At 55.4% G+C, this 12,594-nt stretch overlaps 5 protein-coding genes across 5 annotated transcripts; 1 reads left to right on the top strand and 4 right to left on the bottom strand.

The window, feature by feature from the left end:
- Positions 1–252: 252 nt before the first annotated feature.
- On the bottom strand, positions 253–1,334 carry ATEG_05699 (ELYS family protein; the record flags this gene model as incomplete). The annotated part of the gene is made up of 3 exons (XM_001214877.1): positions 253–825; positions 883–1,112; positions 1,181–1,334. The coding sequence occupies 3 exons, from the start codon at positions 1,332–1,334 to the stop codon at positions 253–255; spliced, it is 957 nt and encodes a 318-aa protein (XP_001214877.1).
- A 323-nt stretch (positions 1,335–1,657) lies between these two features.
- On the top strand, positions 1,658–6,141 carry smc4 (condensin subunit SMC4; the record flags this gene model as incomplete). Its single annotated transcript, XM_001214876.1, has 4 exons — positions 1,658–5,065; positions 5,118–5,870; positions 5,919–5,996; positions 6,046–6,141. The coding sequence occupies 4 exons, from the start codon at positions 1,658–1,660 to the stop codon at positions 6,139–6,141; spliced, it is 4,335 nt and encodes a 1,444-aa protein (XP_001214876.1).
- Positions 6,142–6,650: 509 nt separating this feature from the next.
- Positions 6,651–9,112, bottom strand: ATEG_05697 (uncharacterized protein; the record flags this gene model as incomplete). Its single annotated transcript, XM_001214875.1, has 2 exons — positions 6,651–8,931; positions 8,958–9,112. The coding sequence occupies 2 exons, from the start codon at positions 9,110–9,112 to the stop codon at positions 6,651–6,653; spliced, it is 2,436 nt and encodes an 811-aa protein (XP_001214875.1).
- Positions 9,113–9,613: 501 nt separating this feature from the next.
- Positions 9,614–10,146, bottom strand: ATEG_05696 (uncharacterized protein; the record flags this gene model as incomplete). The annotated part of the gene is made up of 3 exons (XM_001214874.1): positions 9,614–9,883; positions 9,934–9,974; positions 10,026–10,146. 3 exons carry the CDS (start codon positions 10,144–10,146, stop codon positions 9,614–9,616), a joined length of 432 nt encoding a protein of 143 aa, XP_001214874.1.
- A 785-nt stretch (positions 10,147–10,931) lies between these two features.
- ATEG_05695 (folliculin domain-containing protein) lies at positions 10,932–12,399 on the bottom strand (the record flags this gene model as incomplete). Its single annotated transcript, XM_001214873.1, has 2 exons — positions 10,932–12,296; positions 12,388–12,399. 2 exons carry the CDS (start codon positions 12,397–12,399, stop codon positions 10,932–10,934), a joined length of 1,377 nt encoding a protein of 458 aa, XP_001214873.1.
- Between the last annotated feature and the right edge of the window lie 195 nt (positions 12,400–12,594).

The raw sequence follows: 12,594 nt of genomic DNA, 5'->3' as shown, positions 1-12,594 counted from the left end.
GCTTCCCTCAAAAGGTGGTATCGGTAATTTACGCATGAACTTCACTATCAGGCAAGTACTCACCATGCTCAGTCTACGATTTACTTGTTTACCTGGATAATAGAAACCTCTAACTTATAACTGAATTACGCTTGTACTGAGAAAGAAAGATACAACGTTCATTCCAAGATGGCAATGCTTGAAAATTCCCAAACTCCGTTCTCCAACCGCTTTTCCGAAGTATTGATTTCATGACAAGACTTTCCAATATCCTCAGACTGCGGCCCCCTTGGAGGAATATAGCTTTTCTGTATGATTCATGCTCTCCTTAAGGACATCCCAGTTGACTCCATCGATCTTTGTTCCACCCAAGGACTCGAGGCCGGCAGAAAGCCCGCTTAGCTTTCCAGCAGCTAGGCGGCGCATCATGACAGTGTCCTTAGAGCCATGCAGAGACTTGGCACTGCCATGAAGAAGGGCGTGTTCAAACCATTCTTCTTCCTGGTCGTCAAAAGGAAGACCGATCAGTTCCATGGCCCGTTTGCTACGCAGCTGTCCGGCTTCTGTCGTGAGGACAAACTCGATGAGCTGCGTGACGTAGTTCCGACGGAGGGATTGATCGTGGTTGCGCGTGAAGTAAAACGCCTCGGTGATGCTAGCTCGGCATAAGGTTTGGAAGAATGCCTTCTGGACTTTCTCGGTTGCCAACGGTGGGCTGACCGTGAGGTAATAAGCCATTACCAGGCTGTCGTCATGCTTGGGAAGATGGGGCAGAGTAAGGACGTAGAGGATCTCATCGGGGAAAGTTGGGATGATCGAAGGCTCCGTCAGATACTCGATCGCGCGCTGCCATCAAGCTCTGGTCAGTATTGATCGCAAATCGGCGGAAGTGTGACAACGCACCCGAAATTCGAGTCGATCCAAATTCCAGAGACCCTCAATAAACAGTCTGTACTTCTCCGGCAGGTGGCATCGCCGCGAAAACAAGGTCGCAGATTCGCTGTGTGCGCGGCAGTCTTTCAAGATGTAGTAGATCAAGGCTTGCTTGTGGTGAATATCCAGCGGGGAAGAGACGATCTCCTGAACTAGTGTGCGGAGGTCTGCGTTCGATCGCGGGGGGTACAGCTTCGTAACTAGGCAATCGCAAGCTGTCAGTACCATATGTGATTCGTTTAGCAGGTCGCAAAACAGCGTCGCATACCTGGCTTGACACCCGCCAATCCCAACAGTCGGTCGACGAAGAGCTGGTTTTCCAGCGCACGACGGTTGGACAAGATATGGTCAATAACCCTGCCGTCATAGGAATAGTTTTTGTTGAACGAGAAGATACTGTTGAAGTCGTCCCAAGACGCCATGTTGCAAAGCGCGATCTTGTCTTTGGGGTGTGATTATTATTGCTTTGATTGATCTCGATTGATAGACACGGTTGCAAACAGTGCATACACATGCTGACCTCATCAGGCGGTGAGATACAGACTAACCGGATTGGGTGCTGTGGCAGAAAAACAAAGCCTTTCCTGTTCGGGGCAAGATGTAAACAATCACTCCCACTTCCATTCGTTCTCCGCCGCTTTTCTTATTCATCCTCCACTTTCGCATCCTCCATCCCCATTTCCCTTCGCATCTCGTCTCCGTCTTCATGCCTCACCATATCATTACCATCTAAGCCCCTTGCATAATGTCTTCAGTTGCCAGAGGCAGGCCGTCCAGGCGGTCTGTCCCCCGACGGAGTTACGTTGTTGAGGAGACGACGTCCGAAGAGGAGGATCCCGGAAACGTTACGCCCACGGCCTCCCATCACGACGACGACGACGACGACGAAGATGAGGAGGAATACACTCCAGTTCCACAAAAAGTCAGCAAATCTAGAAGGACTTCCCGAAAGCGCGAATCGTCAGAAGCGCCGACCCCAAGTACCGCACAACCCGTTCGCAAGAGAGGAAAGTCGATGGCGTCCGAGTCAGTAGAGATATCGCAAATTACCATCGAGAACGACGAAAACGTTCAGACCACCGAGGACCCCCCCGCCGCAACGATTGAAGAACCTGAGTCGCCTTCCCAGCATGCTGCTCGCAAAAGAAAAAGTATGCCTCATCCACGCAAGAGTCGTGGCTCCCTTACGCCTCGTCCCGAACAGTCCTCACTCCCAACTCCAGAGCCCTCCGCCTCGCCACCATCTCAGCCGCGGTCCCAGAGAGATAGTGTGCCGCCGCTCGCCGATATTACCGATTCGGCAGTGAATCAGTCGCCGTCGAAACCCGCAGACGAACCCAAGTCCCAGGTTTCGATCATCAACCCCAACAGCACGGTCCTGGAAAAGCCGATGGATATCATGATGAAATCGCGTGCTTTGCCCCCTTCCCAGCCGGAGGAGCCTGCTGGTCCCAAAAGCCGGCTGATGATCACCACTTTAGTTCTGATGAATTTCAAGAGTTATGCAGGCAAACAGGTCGTCGGACCCTTCCACGCCTCCTTTTCCTCTGTCGTCGGTCCGAACGGTTCCGGAAAGTCGAACGTGATCGACGCCCTACTGTTCGTGTTCGGTTTCCGGGCCAGCAAGATGCGACAAGGAAAGATATCTGCCCTCATTCATAACTCGGCTAACCATCCCAATTTACCCTTCTGTGAAGTGGAGGTCCACTTTCAGGAGATTATTGACCTACCCGGTGGAGAACACGAAGTCGTCCCAGATTCCCAACTGATCATTTCTCGAAAGGCGTTCAAGAACAACACCAGCAAGTACTACATGAACGGCAAGGAAACGAACTTTACCGCCGTGACCACCCTCCTGCGCGACCGTGGCATCGATCTCGACCACAAGAGATTCTTGATCCTGCAGGGTGAAGTCGAATCCATCGCGCAGATGAAGGCCAAGGCCACCAACGAGCACGAAGATGGATTGCTGGAGTATCTTGAAGACATCATCGGAACGTCCAAATACAAAACACCGATCGACGAAGCGGCTGCAGAACTCGAAACTCTGAACGATGTCTGTATGGAGAAAAATAATCGTGTGCAGCACGTCGAAAAAGAAAAGACGTCGCTGGAAGACAAGAAAAACAAAGCTCTCTCTTATATCCGGGACGAGAACGAGTTGACTCAGAAACAGTCCGCGCTCTATCAGATCTACATTGACGAGTGTGCCGACAACATTCGGGTTACGGAAGAGGCGATCCTCCAAATGCAGGAACTTCTGAATCTCGAACTAGAGAAGCACGAAGGTAATGAATCCGGTATCAAGGAGCTCGAAAAGGCCTACAAGCGCGGGATGAAGGAGTACGAGAGCATGGAGAAGGAGGCGCAGGCATTGATGAAAGAGATGGCCAAGTACGACAAGGAATCCGTCAAATTCGAGGAAAAGAAGAAGTTCTTGGTTGGCAAGCAGAAGAAGCTGGAGAAATCTATGCAGGCTGCCCGTCTTGCTGCGTCGGAGTGCGAGAGTCTCGTTGAAAAGCATTCCTACGACATTGAGAAGAAGACGAAGGAGACGGCCGAGCTGGAGGCGGAGATGAAAACAGAGGAGGCTGAGTTATCGAAGATCCGTGAGAGCCTGAAAGGCAAGACTCAGGGACTCTCCGATCAGATCACTGCGAAGCAGAAGTCCCTGGAGCCCTGGGATGAGAAGATCAACAAGAAGGTCTCCGCTGTTGCAGTGGCGCAGAGCGAGCTTGATATCCTTCGTGAGAGAAGCAATGCAGGAGCAGTGTTACTCGAGGAAGCGCAGGCAAAGGTCTCGTCTATTGAGGAAACATTGGCGGCGAAGGAGGGCGACCTAGAAGAACGCAAGGCGCAAAAGGAGACGCTTGAGGAGGAAGTTGCAAAGCTGAAGCACGACCTCAAGAAGTATGCTCATCGTGAGCCGGAGGTCCGTGCTCATGTCTCTAGCGCTCGCCAAAAGGCCGACGAGGCAAGGGCCAGTCTCGCCAACACTCAGAACCGTGGCAGTGTCTTGTCTGGACTTATGCGTCTCAGAGAATCTGGTCGTATCGACGGTTTCCACGGTCGCCTTGGAAACTTGGGCACCATTGATGAAAAGTACGATGTCGCAATTTCGACAGCTTGCCCTGCTCTGGACAACATGGTGGTAGACACCGTGGAAGTTGGTCAACAGTGCATCGACTATCTGCGCAAGAACAACCTTGGACGAGCCAACTTCATTCTTTTGGATAGGCTGCCGCGGCGCGATATGTCTACAGTTTTCACCCCGGAAAGTGTCCCGCGTCTGTTCGATCTGGTCAAACCCAAGGACCCTAAATTCGCACCTGCTTTCTACAGTGTCATGCAGAATACGCTGGTTGCGAAGGATCTGGAGCAGGCCAACCGCATTGCATATGGCGCTAGAAGATGGAGAGTCGTGACCCTTGATGGCCAGCTCATTGACACCTCTGGTACTATGAGTGGTGGTGGTACTCGTGTTGCGCGCGGTGGGATGTCTTCTAAGCAGGTCGCCGATGTGAGTCGCGAGCAAGTCACCAAGATTGAGGGCGACCTTGAGGAGATGGAGAGGAAATACCAGGCTTTCCAGGAGAAGCAACGTCACATCGAGGCTACAATGCGCGAAAAGACCGAAGAGATCCCCCGTGTCGAAACCAAGATTCAGAAGATTCTCATCGAGATCGAGAGCGCCAACCGCAGTCTTGCAGATGCCCAGAGACGCGTCAAAGAGCTGAGCGCTGCTCACAAGCCATCGAAGGCAGATGCAAGTCAAGCAGAGAATCTCGAGCAGCAGATCGCCTCTCTGGAGGAGGAGATCGAAGGTCTCCGGGCGCAGCGAGGAGAAATCGAAGAAGAGATTCAAACGCTTCAGAACAAGATCATGGAAGTGGGCGGTGTGAGACTTCGCAGCCAGAAGGCCAGAGTGGACGGCCTCAAGGAGCAGATTGGTCTTCTTGCCGATGAGATCTCCAATGCTGAAGTCGGAAAGTCCAAGAACGAGAAGCTCATCACCAAGCATAAGAACGCCCGCGAGGATGCGGAGAGGGAGCTGGAGCATGTCGCCGAAGAGCTCGAACGGTTGGATGAGGATGTTTCCAACCAGGCTAGTGATGCATCTGGATGGAAGCAGAAAGTGGAGGAAGCGCAGGAGGTGAGGATTATATGTGCCAGCTGGCCCAGAGCATATGCTAACAGCAACTTAGGCTCTTGAATCGAAGAAGGGCGACCTTAAGAGTCTCAAGACGGAGCTCGATGAGAAGGTAGCAGAGTTGAACGAGACTCGAGCGACCGAGATCGAGATGCGGAACAAGCTTGAGGAGAACCAGAAAGCCCTCGCAGAGAACGAAAAGCGCAGGCGATACTGGAACGAGAAGCTTTCCAAGCTGGAGCTGCAGAACGTCAGCGACTTAGGGGATGAACAGCAGCAGATGGAGCTTCAAACGTTTACCAAGGACGAGCTGTCGGAGATGAACAAGGAGTCTCTGAAAGCGGTCATTGCAGCTCTCGAAGAAAAGACGCAGAACTCTTCGGTGGATCTCTCGGTCATTGAAGAGTACCGCCGTCGTAGTGCTGAACACGAAGCACGCTCGGCCGATTTGGCGGCTGCTCTGGAGGCTCGTGATAGCGCCAAGGCTCGCCTTGACGGATTGCGTTCCGCTCGCCTGAACGGGTTTATGGAAGGGTTCGGTATCATTTCCCTCCGCTTGAAGGAGATGTATCAGATGATCACCATGGGTGGTAATGCCGAACTCGAGCTCGTCGACTCCCTCGATCCGTTCTCAGAGGGCATCTTATTCTCGGTGATGCCGCCGAAGAAGAGCTGGAAGAACATCGGTAACTTATCTGGTGGTGAGAAGACGCTGTCTAGCTTGGCGCTGGTATTCGCCCTGCACCACTACAAGCCAACGCCGCTGTATGTGATGGACGAGATTGACGCAGCGTTGGACTTCCGAAACGTGAGTAACCAGCACAAGACGACTGTACAGCTTGCTGACACATGACAGGTTTCGATTGTGGCTTCGTACATCAAGGAGCGGACGAAGAATGCGCAGTTCATCGTTATCTCGCTGCGAAACAACATGGTGAGTACCAGAAGCTCGATAGTTATCAGCTTGCGCTAATGCCCTGCAGTTTGAACTTGCTTCTCGACTGGTCGGAGTCTACAAGGTAAACCACATGACGAAGAGCGTTACGATTGAGAACAAAGACTATATCACGGGGCGATGATGGGATCACTGCATGATTGTATGTCTTTGGGTTTATGGTTACAGCCGGCAATGGGGCATTGATTCTGGACATTTTGCTTGGGCGCATGGTTGATATTTTAATTCTTGCGTATATATTTGTCAATTGATGTTAGATGGGACTAATGTCTCGCGTTTCATGCTATTCAAATAAGTTAGTCACCTTCCAGCTGGAGTCCTTCCCACAACTTCTGGCGGCCACTAAATCCATACTGCTCGACGACGACTCCATACGGCAGATGCGTGAGATGCGCCAGTGCGACCTGATCTCCAGCCAGATACTTCTGCCTCGAAAGCAGCCGCTCGCACCCCTCGAGAATGAGATCTGCGAGGGCAGGAACTGCACGCACGCCTCGTCCGTGACGCCTAGCCCTTGCGTGCCTTGAATACCTTTTCATACGCGATACCCCAGACAAGCGGATGAAAGTAGAATTGCTCGATGGAGGCCGCCTTCGCGCACTGTTATTTCAGCTTATGCATGTTTCCTGCGTATCACTTCGCAGCCTGGTGTAATAAACTCTCCTCTTCGACAGCGACGCTCTCGCGTGTGATCTGCACCCTCTTCTCACGGACAGCTTGCATCCACCCCGCATCCGCGGTATCAATCTCAAACAGCAGCACGGCCAGCACCCGGCCCACGGAGGTGCCCTCCAGGAACAGCTTCAACCGGGCAAGACCCGTGCGCCGCAGGCCGAGCAGCACCAGCAAGGCCACGAGCACGCCCAGCGTCACGGCCGCGATGACGAACGCCGGAATCGCGAACGGGACGCGGTAGCGGATCTTGCGCTCGTACACTGCCACCGGCACTGTTGCGTCGCCACTCTCTGTCGACTTTGTCGGGGAGCGTCGCGTGATGCCGCTGCCGCTGCCGCTGCCCTCGGGGATGCCCTCGGGGATGCCCTCGTGCGAGGCGGCGCCGCGCAGCCCCCAGCCGCGCGTGCCGACGACCGTATTGGCTGCGAGGTCGGTCCAGATGAGGTCGATCATGGAGGCTGTGCCGGATGCGGACGCGGACAGTTCCTGCCATTTCGTGTACAGCGCCATGCTGGTGAAGCCGGAGTAGTCGCCGTAGGGCGTGGAGGGCTGCTGGTGCACGCTGAGGGCGCGGAGGAGGATCTGTGTGTAGAAATCGACGCCTGGGAGGTTCTGGCCCTCCAGGACGGGGACGGGGTCGCGGCCGCGGAGCGGGGACGTGGCGTCGATGTAGCCTGGGAGGTAGAGCTGGTCGCGGGCGACGGTGGTGATGTTGAAGGTGGACAGGAGGGCGGTGGTCGCGGCGTCGGCGGTGGCGTTGCTGGGGCCGAGGATGCCCCAGGTTGGGCGTGCGGTGCTCATGGTTTGATCGTGGATGGATTCGACACCCCAAAGCGGCGGCGGAACGGTGGCGGCGCCGTATTGCTTGTCGTGGATGGACTGCACGGTGAGGGCGTGCAGGCCGGTGCCGTTGTAGCGGAAGGTGACGGTCTTGACGGCGGCTTTGATGGCCGTGGCGCAGGTGTACAGTGGCATGGACCACTTGGACCCCGGGTCGACGAGGAGGTCGGAGCCGCCGTCGGTGCGGGAGGCGGCGCCGTAGACGAGGCTGCAGGCGATGAGGGTGTTGTTGATGTTGGGGGCGCTGCTGGCGGTGGAGCCGCCGCAGAGGGTTGCTGCGTAGAGGAAGTCCTCCATGGAGACGGCTTGCGGGTTGGTGGAGGCGTTGGCCGTGAAGTCGAGGTACTCGCCAAGGTCGATGGACGTGCGGATGTTCCAGTATCCGATGGAGAGGTTGGTGGCGGTCTTGGGCAGGTCGAAGGTCTGGCCGGGGCGCACGTCCATGCGCTGGATGTTGGACGGGTCGCGGTCCGTCGCGTTGTAGTACGCCATGGTGAGGAAGTTGTTCAGCCAGGCGGCCTTGTATGCGCGCTCGCGCAGGTCAAACACCTGGCCGTTCTCGACGACGGTGAGGTTTGGAGCGGTGCGCGACAGATTCGAGAACCCACCGCGGTCAGTGAGGACTGTGTTGATGGTGTTGTAGAGGACCTCGTAGTTGTTGGGGCGCTCGAAGTCGATGGTCAGGTTGAGCGGCACGCACTGCGTCTCGGGCTCGATGAACAGGATATCCTCGGACCAGCTGGAGCCGTAGGGCAGCGCGGCCATCGGCGCGGTGTGGTTGCGGAACCCGATGCCACGCTGTTTCTCGTCGACGATGAGGCCCTCCACAACGCGAATGTCCTGGCCCTCGGTCAACAGCATGGAAATATGGCGATAGGTGGGCATGGCGTACCAGCCCAGCTTGCTGTTGCGCACCGAGCCGTTGATATAGTTCCGGTACTGCATGTCGAAGATGCTGGAGACGGTGGGACTGAGGGCAGACGCTCCGTCGTTGAACAGCTTCAGTAGGTCGCCGGGCATGCGGCTTTCATAGGAGGTGTAGTTGCAGTACTGGAGGAGACCTTCCTGATGGCAGGTTTGCGTGAAGCTCTGGCCCGGACATGCCTGGTCGCCGCAAGAGCGTGTGAACGGCGCGGTGCTCCGCATCGGCGTGCCGGCACCAAACGGTGAAGAATCGACAACGTAGCCGAATGGCTGCGCAGTCTGGCTCGAGGACAGCTCGACCGTATCATGAAGGCCTAGAGGCGTACAAATCGACGCGATCGAGAGTACCGCCAGGACGGCGGTCTGTACCCATTGCGTGTAGAAAACTCGTCCTTGGACGCCGTCTGAGGCCGCCGTGCTGGTGCCCAGGATGCCCGGCCAGAGGGACGATTGCAAATACCGTCCGAGAGACGCCCTATACTCATCAGGAAACCATCATACCATGTTTCGCATATCAGGTGGTACCATGTCAAGACGGAGTTCACGTCCGTGAGGAACGCAATCAGGAGAAAGGGAATCACCAAGGGAAGCAGCACCTGGAGGACGAAGACGCCCGCGGCGATCAAGCCGGAGACCTCGCCGACAGTCAAGGTCATCACGACGGTAGAAAATCCTGGCGGGAGAAATGCATCGGTGTGCACTTCGGATATAAGCCCAAGTCTGTGCAGGGGACTTGGCCGAGGATTAAGCTAGGAATATCGCGCCGCCGAATACGAGGTTGTGCCTGGCGATTTCTATTCTCAATACGGGACCATGTCGCATAATCGGGTGATTGGTCGCTGGATGCATCCATATTAACAATACGAACTTTAGCGTGTCTGTCGTCAAAGCGAGGTTGTGTCCATCACAGGATCAATCCAATCCCAATGGCTCCCATCCCTGCCACGCCTTTCACAAACGGAGTCACCCGAGCCCTATTCGCAGCTCCTGTGGAAGTCGCCGCCCCGTCTCCAGTGGTAGTCGACGCCGCTGCCGTCGCCGAGGCATCCGAGGAGGAGGCTGAGGTCGTTTGTGAAGCCAACGAGGCCCACGGCGTCACCGCCGATGCGCTCTACACAGACGTATTAGCCATTTGCAACACGTTCCCACCATCAAGATCAAGGATGATGCCGTACCACAAGACCACAGCAGTCCTCGCCCTCGCAGACCGTGCCTTCGTTACAGCAGATTTGCACGGTGTCGTTGTAGCAGACGGCGTTGGGGAAGTTGCCCGCGCACCAGTGCATGTCCGGCCCTCCGCCCTGGCAACAGGCCTCGTTTCCCTGAAAGCGCGTGCAGGACCACGAGCTCGATTCCGGCAATGCGGAGGTCGACGTTGCGGTGGGCATGGGGACCGTGCCCGACGAGCCTGTCACGCCGGGTCCGCCCTGGTCAAGTTAGAAAGGTTCGTGTGTCGGTGTGTATGAAGCGAACTGACCCAGGCATCGCAGCAACCGTTGTCCTTTGCGACACATAGATCTAGGTGGAATCCGTCAGTGGGAACAGGCAGAGGGCTGCAAGTCAACCTACTCCCGTTCTTGCAGCATTGCTGCGCGGCATCCGGGTTGAAGCATCCCGCGTTATCGCAGACCACGTAGCCATCGCCAAAGCACGAGTCGCAGGTGCTATGTCTGGTGCAATTGGGGCTCATGGTGGGTAGTCCCCGGGCCACCAACGTGGGTTCATAGCCCGGGATACGCTGCTCCAGAGCCCATGCCAGAGTGGCACTCAAGAAGATCGCCAATTGCAGTGTAGTTCGCATGATAGATGTTGTTTCAGGAAGATTGGGAAGATGTGCCATGGGCAGACAAGACTTTAAATATATTAGCGACAGGTTGACTGGGTCCATGTTAGATGCAGGCTAGTTGAATCAATACGAGGTCCGGCGCCACCAACGACATGGTTGTTTCTCCTGCATGGAGGCTGAACTGTGGCAGCAGGCGCACGACATGGCTCGAACGGGCTGAGCGGAGGAACCTTCACCTTCACCTAGTTTCAACGTGAGAAGTCCGGAACGGCAGCTGAAGAAGTAAAAGAGTGCCTTTGACAGGTCTAAAAGTACATACATACAAGATGGTCCGGAAGCATGGCGCAGCCAGAGCCATCATTCTCATCTCTCACTGAATTATTAAAACAAGTAAAGGTGTTGCAAACGCAACATGAAAAGCAAGAAGAGAGAAAATAAGAGAGAAGGAAAGAAGAAAGAACATGAAACAAGCATCCATGCACGAAAGGACCAAACAGATGGTATGTCGCCCAAATGTACCAAACTCCAATTCCATATCTTCCGAGCGCCGTAGTCTATTGAAACATCTGATGGAAACAAAGGTCCACTCAAGTAATGAACCGAAAAAAGGTGCACACCGTCTAGAGTTGACGATGCCAGAGTTGGTGGGGAAAGAGTCGTATGCGGGTTCGTAAGTCATCTGCGTATCATCATGCAATGACTGGTCGACGAGGAGCAATCGGAATAGGTTTCGGTCCCGAAGACAAATTCAGCGTGGACATGCCCAGATCATCGTTGTCACACTTCTGTGACGCCTGGTCTTTACCCTTGTCCTTCTCTGCAGGAAGGAGGGCGGATGGTCTCTCGTCCTCATCGCGGACGGTGCTGCATACAAACTGCTCTTCCGAAATCGGCGTGGCCCCGAACATCGAGCCCAGTTGCTGCAAAAGAGCCACAAAGTGTGCGTGGATTTCCGCAAAGATGTACTGGTTGCCGACGATTTCAGACAAATTCCGGGCCCGCACCTGGCCGGGTCGACGAAGTTGGCCATCCGGGTCAATGGCGCGTCCAGTAAGAAATGAAGAGACGGGGGTATATTGTCGCGCGGCGGCCCGATTAGGTCCTTGATTCTGTTCTTCCTTGCGCTTTTCCTCTTCCTGGAATTTTTCCGCCGAGTTGACAATTCCGGTGGCAATACGGCCGAACGCGCGCCAGATGACCGGACAGGCCTTAAAAGCACGACCGGCGTCTTTCCCTGCCAGTGCGACGAGGGCATAGCTGCGTCGTTTGCCGCGAGCCATCGGATCCGGCAGACGGAAAATGTAGGCGATGGTGTAACCGGCGGTAGAATCCCCGAAGCACAACGGCCCCGATGACAGACCGCGGGGAAGGAGTTCGCAACTCAGCGTCCGAATGGAGGAGCGTCGCAGGAGAGCATAGTCGGCAGGGTTTGGAGGGCCGCGCAGAGAGAGATAGGTGAGAATATGCGTATGGCACGAGGAATCGGAGGCCACGGAGGAGGAATGGAGAGAATCCGGGAGCGAAGGATGCAGGTGCGGATCGGGGGTGGTATCGTCCGCGTCGGAGTGATTGGTGCCGCAGGAATAGACCACTTCCCTAGAGCGCAGGACTGGACTCCCGTTTCTCCCTTTGCCATCACTCCGAGCCGTACCCGGCGCGCCAGGAGGCAGCTGACGGCTCACATCTTCGGGTAGGGTCAGACTACAGCTGGCACAGGTATCGCCATTGGCGCCGCCGAGACGATTCAGATTGGGAGTCTCGGCCGAACTAGGCTGGCCTTTGAGAAAGTACGGGTGGTCTTCGATCTTGGGGGATCGGTCGCCTCCGCGGGGCGGTTTTTCGTGTGCTCGTGAAGTTCTGGAAGAAACGGAGGCTTTGCGTGGAGGAGGGCTCCGGAGGCCATTGGAAAAGGTGGTGTCGTGGGAAGTGGCCGGGGTATCATTGGGAGAGACATCGGAGCTTTCGGGGTAACATTGCGAGCAGGCAAAGGGCAGAACCTGCGAGCAGATGATCGAGGTGGGACCATGTACCTCGCAGAAATGCGTCAAAGAGAGCTGGTGATGTTAGATTTGTGGGGATGGAGGAGATCGCATGCGCGCTGGAACCGGTCTCGGGCCAGAGGCATGAAAGTGAGAGCGCACGTACAATGAAATCCATGGCTACGTCAATTAGCGTCTAGCAATATCCAACAACCATATTAGACCATTATCGCAAGACATGCTTTCAGCGGCGAATGACAGACTGTCGCGACAAGACCGCCGGAGATGGAGGCTCCGAGTCCAGACGGCTGCCGAAGTCTGGTGAGGTCAACGAGTCGGACGAGGAGAGAGGTAGTGAGATAGGTCGCTAGGT

Source organism: Aspergillus terreus, genomic scaffold (assembly GCF_000149615.1).
Source record: "Aspergillus terreus NIH2624 scaffold_8 genomic scaffold, whole genome shotgun sequence".
Taxonomy (NCBI): Eukaryota; Fungi; Ascomycota; class Eurotiomycetes; order Eurotiales; family Aspergillaceae; genus Aspergillus; species Aspergillus terreus.
The sequence above is the reverse complement of the archived record's forward strand: the minus strand, read 5'-3'. Positions and strand labels throughout refer to the sequence as shown.